An 8,151-nucleotide genomic window follows, 5' to 3' on the forward strand; every position below is an offset into this window, starting at 1 on the left:
AGGGAGAGGGCTGCGAGGGAGAGGGCGGCGAGGGAGAGGGCGGCGAGGGCGGCGAGGGCGGGCAGCGGCGAGGGCGGGCAGCGGTGAGGGTGACGGCGGGTAGCGACTGCGGGCCATCCAACGCCGCTTGCGGCTTTAATATTATGTTTAATTCTTAAATTTTTGTACTTTTTCCTTCATGCAAGAGGACTTTTTTATTTTCAAAATTCTTTATCTGTGTTTTAAGGACATGTTTGGATATCTTTGAGAAATGCTTTGTGAAAATTAGATTTAAAAAAATTACACTTTTCACAATTAACATAAAAGTAAACTTTGTACTTTTTGTGGGATAAAGGTTCTTAAAACAACACTTTTAGAACTTCTCAGATTGTTTGCTAATGCAAAACATGGTAAATGAGGCTGCACTTCTGTCAGGAAGAATTGTATTTTGTTCTGCTTTACAAACTGGGAATTCTTATTTGTAGTATAAAACTTTTATGAGATACATGCTTAGATTTTCAACCACTGGCAACAACAACCCTTTGGTTGATCTGATACCCAGTCTCCCTTACTCGCTAGTGGAACTGAACCGCACTATTAAAGGGTGGTCGTAATGTTTCCTCTACCAAAAGCTTTCATCCATCAAAGTGTTCAAACTCTTCAAAAATGGAACACATCTCTGCAGCAGTATTTCTGATGACACAGAGGGAGGTATAACAAACTGGGGTTGGATCTGAGCAAAACGTTCCCTGTGTCCATGGAAACCGTAAAGTGTAACGATGAAGCCTCAGGCCAACACACATGTGGAGAGGCAAGCTTTGAGAATCTTTTTTTTTTTTTTTTTTTTTTTGCTTTGTTGCTTCTTAGTTCCAGCTTGTTACAAAAGTCAAAAAGGATCAAGCTAAAAGATTTTGGTTTAAGTTGCAGCAAAGCATCAAAGGTTTCCTAATTGATGTTTGCTTCATAGAATTGAATATGTTCATGTTTCAGATTCTGTTGTAACATCTGATTAAAGTTCGTTTTGATTTATTTGGAAAAAATCAGTAAATGTTACCAATTTTTAAAAAGTATTTTTTAAAGTTTCAAGGAAAGAAAATGGTAGAGTGAGGCTGTAAAACTATAATAGAAATCATCTTTTATGAGTTTTTTTGTTATGAATAAAGAAAAAGTGGTTTAAAGAATCTGTCAACATTGACTTCAAATCCTTTGTTAGTTTTCATCCAAATGAAAAAAAAATATTTTTATAACAGACATTAACAGACATTCGAATCAGTAAAAAAAAAAGTAAAAATTTAAACTCTTCAAATACATTGTTTTTTTCCTTGACCGTATTTTACTTTATGACTTCCTCCTTCCTGCATCATCTCTGCCCAGTCATTTCTAAAGTACATGCTTTAAAAATATATATTTTTCACAATTCCAGATTTTTGGAAAGTTTTTGTAAGTCTGCTTTTCTGCAGACTTCTCGTCCCATGGGGGATTTTTTGTGATAAAAGGAAGTTTTATGTATTTATCATGTGTTTTTAGTTTACAACACAGGGGCCTGGATTTGAATGCTTTTCTACATTTCTTTTTTATTTCTCTTAAAAAAACTGTTTCCTGTTTCTTGCTAAATTCGTCTAAACAGGGTGGATGTTTGCACCTGCAGAGGGAAACATCTATTAACAGTCATTGTTAAATAATCAAGCTAAAAAACTGAATATAACTTTTAAAAAACAAGTTTCCGAAACTTGAAAAAACAGCTGCATAAAAAAAAAAGCCTAAGAAGTTTTATTGTCCTGCAGTGGTAATACTATAAGAAAGCAGCTGTTAGTTAAGTGCTTTGAGAAGATGTTCTGTCCAAGCCCAGATCCAAGGACGTTTAGAATTCTGCTCCAGTTCTCAAATGCTTGGATGGAGTTTGAGAGGAAAGCTAATGGAGAGAAATGAGGCTGCATGCTCTGAGCTTTGTTGAACAGGGACACAGGGTGCAGGATCCCAAAGAAGGGCAGAACAAATTAAGTAAAAACGAGAGAAATTAGAAAACTATTTGCAAACATTTACCTAAAAATATGTCAAATCTTAATAGAGCTGTTCAGTTGATAATAAAAAACACATGGCAAACAGTTCATCTATTCGAATACTTAGAAACCTTTCTATTCCTGCAGTCCGTGTCCAAAACAGATGAAGCAGCTAAGTGCTATATCACAAACAGATGTTTTGGGCTTTATCCGTCCAACTAATGTTGGGAAAAAAATAATAAAAACGTCCATTATCAAGTCCTCTGTTGAATTACCACCACTAAGCAACAATCACAAAACACAGATTGTATTTCTTTGTCTGGACTCTTCTTCTCTACATCATTTCTCACTGCATTCTTCATCCCCCTCATCATCAGTGGGCATGACTGGGCCTCACACAAGTGCTACTGGCAGGCAGTCAGGGCACTTCCCCGCCACGACGAACTGCAAATGTTTGTTGCGTGAACGTGTTTAACCAGATGTGACTCTTTTCCAGAGATTTTCCACTGAAACGTTGGCTCCTTTGATGGGATTGAGAAGGCGGATCTGTCCTTTTTTTAATGGGGCTGTTTGGGATATTTGATTTGGACTTTGATCACTTCTACTTTGACTTGGCCACTGCGACCTTGACCTGAAGTTTCCTCTCCCTTGTAGATGTTGACTGGCGCCCTAATAAAGCTACCAGTTATGGAGGTGTGAGGCATCCATTTCTCGAACTGGAGCATCTAATGTACTCATCCTCTTCAATTATGTTGCGGAGCCTCCCACTACTTCTTCTTCTCTGTTAGAGCCTGTTTGTGCTGTTCTCTAAAGACAGCAGTACACAGTGTTGAAGGAAATCTTCAGTTTCTCTCATGGAATAGCCTTCATTTTTAAGAACAGCAATAGACTGTCAAGCTTCACATGAAAGTTTACTTTTTTTTGGGCCATTTTAAGCGTTAAATCAATCCCACAAATGTGATGCTCCAGATATTCAACCTTCTCAAAGGAAGGTCAGTTTTATAGCTTCTCTAAGCAGCCAAACTGTTTTCAGCTGTGCTAACAGGATTGCACAAGGGTTTTCTGATCATCTGTTAGCCGTCTGACACAATGAGCAAACACGTCGTTTCTTTAGAACACTGCTGCAAGAAATGGACCTTTAGTCACCTATGTAGATAAACGTCAAAGAACCAGAAATTTGCAGCTAGAATAGTCATGTTTTAACCGTTCACCACATTTATAAAGTATAGTGTGTATTTCTGATTAATTTAAAGTTATCTTCATTGAAAAAATAGTTATAGTGACAAGAAATTCAACATTTTTGTGAGATTATTAATTATTAGTCATACATTAGAGGTAATATGTGGCTGTACGCAGTGAACACATTGATTAAAATTGAATTGAACTGAATTGTGCTGAAACTGGGCTAAATTTGTAGAATAATGTAATGATATTTACATTTATTTGTTTTAAAATTATACATTTTTTCAGCTGCACAGACCAACAAAAGGAGATTAATCAATAGTTTTTAAGACAGGAATTCATCAAATTATCATATCAATGTGTTGCTTCCGTCTTCCTCAAATGTGTAGGGAAGACATGTTAAAAAATTTATAGAAATCTGTAAAAACAAATAAATATTACTAAGCAAAGTTTCTCAATGCAACTTTTTCAGGTTTGGAGCACGAACAGCATGAATCAGTTGGGATTAAAGTCATTTCTTTGTTTTATTGTTTGGGTTCGGACTTGCCCCATGAGGCGTGCTGCAACAGCCCAGTTGATGTTAGGGTGTGGTTGTTGAGTCTTGGAAAAGTATTGACACGCTTAAGTTGAAGCAGACACACATGAGTGGTCAAATTAAAAATGTTTTCTTTATTAAATCTAGAATTAGATTAACTCAAGATTACATTCTCTACTGATTCTACAGCTACTTTAACTTCAATACATTCCTTGTTTGTGAGGGTCATCTCATGTTGATACTCATAAGGACATTTTCTTTTAGTTTTCATCTTTCAGTGTCAGCTTAAAGCATTTCTGTCTTCCTCAGGTAGAAACTACAAAAACAAAAAAAAATTGTTTTTAATCATATCTGGTCCAAAGTTCAACATATAAGTAATGAAACAAGAATTTTTGAAAATTCTATTGTGTTTTCCATCAGTCACATTATTCTAATGCAGCACAGACCAACAAAAAAATGCATTTGCATTTCTTCTGTCCACTTTTCCCTCTCATATTTTACTGAAAAGGTGTTTTTGCATGATAATTAGCAACGGTAAAAAACAAAACAGCGCAAAAAAGTGCAACTCCTTAAGAAATTAGGCAGTGGTGTTTTGGTAATTGGTTACATTTTTTTCTCAAAAAGCAGTAAAGCATGTAGGTTCAAAATAGGAAAAAAATATCATTCTAATCTAATTGTTCTCCTCTTTGTTTATAAATAATTATTTAAGTATTTCATTGTAATATGATCAATTTTGTCATAAAGAAATGTAGGTGTTGTCTGCCCTCTGCTGTCAGGAATGGATGCTATGTTTAGTTTATCCTGTTGCTTATTTATTTGTTTATTTCAGTGTTTCATTCTCAGCACTTTAAATTGCTGTCATGGTAAATTTTATTACTGCTACATGGTTGTGTCCTTGAAGAGAAAATAAATCTAAAGTTTAATGTAAGTCTACAGAAGTCGTTCTGCAATTTGCTCAAAATAGTTGCAGTTACAACTATTTTCCAGTAGAGGGTGGTGTTGTTTAATCTATTTTTCTATTATACCTGAGTTTTTCAAAACCAGAATCTGTCATTTCTTTTGAATATTTCAGTAAGAAAAACTATAAATTGTGATATAATGTTCTACTGCTCTAGGTTTTCTATTTGTGAGACAAAAAGGGTCACTTTTTTATTACAAAATTCAGTTTAATTCTGTACATCAGGTAAGACAATCAAGATCACTTCTGTTCATTTATTCTCCTTTTCTTCAACACACTCACTCACAAAATCAACATTTTTGCTTGTGCTTTTATCTATCTTTGATTCATCTCCATTTTTATAAATTAAAATAATTTACAATAAAAAAATAACAGATTTTTTATCATGGGCACTTGAGAAAGATGACAACCAAACACAGGAGGTGCATCAAGGTTTCTTTTCGTCTTCATGGATCAAACAGAGCTGCTGAGTCTTCAGCGATTTTCCCAAAGGAAGGAGTCATTCTGAAGCACTTTTGCCAGTTTTGCATTGAACGGCGTGTAAAAGTCTCGCAGGATCTCCTTTGTGATGGCCAGCATTGGTCCCAAGTTTTTGTCAGCTGGCCTCCTGGTGTTGGACGCTGGACTTTCAGTGATTTCTGACTCTTTTTCTTTTGTCAAGGGCCCTAAAAACACAAACACACAAACATTTGTCACATCCCTGTGTTGGATTGTTTCTTGTCTAAAGTACTCAACAAAATTAAAGCTGTAACCAACATTGCATGGCCCGCAGGCGCTACCCTGCTCGCTTTGAGTCTACATCACTTGCTGAGCAAGAATTCCATACACACCTGGTCTGTTGCCACCCTTGTATATGTATATCTATGGGTCATCTCAACTAAAAAAGTTGAACTAAACCTCCTCAAATGCATCTGCCAGAAAGGTCAGAGTTGTATTTAACTACATCATGGAAAAAAAAACGTATTTTTCAAGCTGGCGGCTATTCTGTTAGTTATATCTTCATAGCAACCGTTTTATCTGGGGGTGATGAACAGATCTATCTAAGTTTTACAAGAACTTAGAAGACCTGGTTGCAGAAAAGATGGCGGCCAAAAATTCCACAAGATTTCAGAGTTGTAGCCACTTTTATGAAAAGGTTTGAATGTGAATTAATGGTTTAGTGATCAAGATTAGCTTAAAATGTCTCAAAGATGGAAAATGTTTTATTGATTTCAAAAAGGATACCAACAAAAGTGTTCAGATTTGTAAAACTATTAAGACTTTTACATTGGAGCTTTAGCTCCAGACCAGTGATTACCGCAATTAACTCAAAATCTTTTACGCGATCAACGTGACTCAGCTTATTCTGTCGCAGAGAAATGCGGATTTATATTAGTAACGTGTTGCATAAAAGCCACTTTAAAGTGTCGCTTATCAGAGCAAGGCCGCTTTTCTCTTAGCCAGGTTTTTTTTAGTATTTTTTTACCAAAATCAAATGTATTTTACAACCGAAATGCATGGCGGGGGAAGGGTAAAGGGGTTATGTTCTGGTTCTGGACCTGTATCTGGATAATGATTTTTGGCCGCCATCTTGTTCGCAGTCAGGTCCCCCCTCAAAACTAAGTTGACTGGTTGAGGATGTGGTGATATTTTCACTCAAAGCTGCAGTAAAAAAGAAGAATTGCAAAAACAATCTGTACCACGGATGGTTGCAGGCCATAATTATTAGGGGTGTAGCCAAAAATAGTTATATTGCAATATTTAATTTGGTGATACTTGTATGGATTTAAAATGCTGACAAGACAATATTTAATTGATTATTTATGAGTGTCCTTCAGCGTCTTACTTTTGTTTTCCACCTAAATCTCTGACCGCTAATTGTCAGCACACTGAGCCTGTTTGAGTAGCTTCACACCAAAACATCAATTAGATCTCGAGAGAACCATTTGTGCTAAATGCTCAGTCAGCCTGGTGGTTTGTGTTGTTTTGAGACGTGTACTACCGAAACTCTGTTCCACGTTGCTGCCAGTATCATAGAAAAATGCGGATTGCTGTGCTTGTAGCGGCTCACATAAGAGAGTGAAGGAGTGCAGCTACTTATGACTATAAAAGAAGATTAAACGAAGTTTCCACAAAGTCAGACTGTCACCGTGCCAAAACCCAAAGTTTGGCCTCTTTTGATAGAATCATATCCATATTTTTCAGCTGATTGCTTAATGTTTAAACAATCAGCCTTCTCTTTTTTCCAGCAGACGCATATGCAGCCGTACAAAGCACTCCCTGCTCTAAATGTCAACAGCTGTGGTCGGTTCTGTGGTTGAAGTGCTGTGCAGATTACAGTTTGCACTTCTGCAAAGTGACACAAAAACACAAACACTGTGAAGAACACCTCATTGTTCTGCTATGTTCGAAACAAGGTTTGCAAATCTGCTTTGACCTTCTTGATTTCCCTCGCTGAAACATTTTTAGGCTGATAAAATCAGGCTGTCAGCAATTAAGAAAGTAGTTTAATCTTTTTACTATTCAATAGAAAAGAACCATTTTGAAAGAATTCAACTTAGCTTTTTAAGATATTTACAGGTCCTAAAGTTTGTGTTGACATGTTTAACTTGTAATTTTAAAGGAAAAATATTCCTACCTTTACACACATCTGTTTATAAATACTTTCCAAAGGATTGCTCACCCAGACCCAGGAAGTCAAAGACTTTGTGCATGGTGTATTTCCTGTTGGAGGCGTGGTCTTCCAGCCTCAGCAACAGGATCTGATCCCTGTTGAAGACCTTCAGCCAGTCCATCAGGTATACGATGTACAAACCCACTTGCAATCTCACCTGCAGAAAACAGGGAAGCTTGTATGAAACGATTACATTTAATCCTCACAATCCTATCTCATTATTTTTTAAAATTGCAATTTTCCACTCTGCAATTCTTTTCTCTTATTAATCTAAACGCATTTGTGACTTTGTTCCTTGGCCTTTTTTATTTCCACCAAAGCTCTTTTTGCATACATTTTTTATGCAATCAAGGAGATAAAGCAATGGTGATGCTTTCTGCATAAATTAATAACTGCTGTATTAGCGGAGGGCTGTTTCAGCCAGCTGCAGAGAGCTAGCGCGCTCCCACGGGGGACATGAAGCTCGTCAGAGGCACCGTTTCTGAATACAAGGCCGCCTATGTGTAAAGTCAAAGAGAGCATCTAGCCTCTTTCTGCTCTTTTTACCCAGCCTGCCTCCTGGTACCATGGGAAAAAGCTGGCCAGGAGCCCCACTCTGACTGATAATAGAAAAAGTTCACAAGTCTAAGCTTAAAATAAAGGTTTGAGGAGCTCAACAGAAATGCCAATCACTCTAAAAAAAGCTACTTTTAGCAGGAGCTAATGAAGGGTGGGTTTTACTTCATCTGCTTTTTTTCTTTGACTCTCTAATAAACTGGTGGCTGAAAGCGGGTTTAAAGCAGAGCAGGCAGACAAAGCGAGTGGGAGGGGCACTCACTGGCATGGCATTGTTGACAGTGGTGTT

The 8,151-nt window shown here is 37.0% G+C and overlaps 1 protein-coding gene across 2 annotated transcripts in view; it reads right to left on the reverse strand.

The window, feature by feature from the left end:
* Nucleotides 1–4,837: 4,837 nt before the first annotated feature.
* Nucleotides 4,838–8,151, reverse strand: part of LOC112154681 (carbohydrate sulfotransferase 15) — a 38,071-nt gene continuing 34,757 nt past the window's right edge. For both annotated transcript variants that reach the window (XM_024285812.2, XM_036217143.1), the window contains exons 7-8: nucleotides 7,317–7,464; nucleotides 4,838–5,319 (exon numbers count right to left, since the gene is read on the reverse strand). In XM_024285812.2, the coding sequence (XP_024141580.1) occupies nucleotides 5,129–5,319; nucleotides 7,317–7,464 (339 nt within the window). In that variant the 3' untranslated portion in view covers nucleotides 4,838–5,128. The remainder of the gene's footprint in view (nucleotides 5,320–7,316; nucleotides 7,465–8,151) is intronic.

The sequence above is a fragment of the Oryzias melastigma genome, linkage group LG19, assembly GCF_002922805.2.
Source record: "Oryzias melastigma strain HK-1 linkage group LG19, ASM292280v2, whole genome shotgun sequence".
Lineage (NCBI taxonomy): Eukaryota > Metazoa > Chordata > Actinopteri > Beloniformes > Adrianichthyidae > Oryzias > Oryzias melastigma.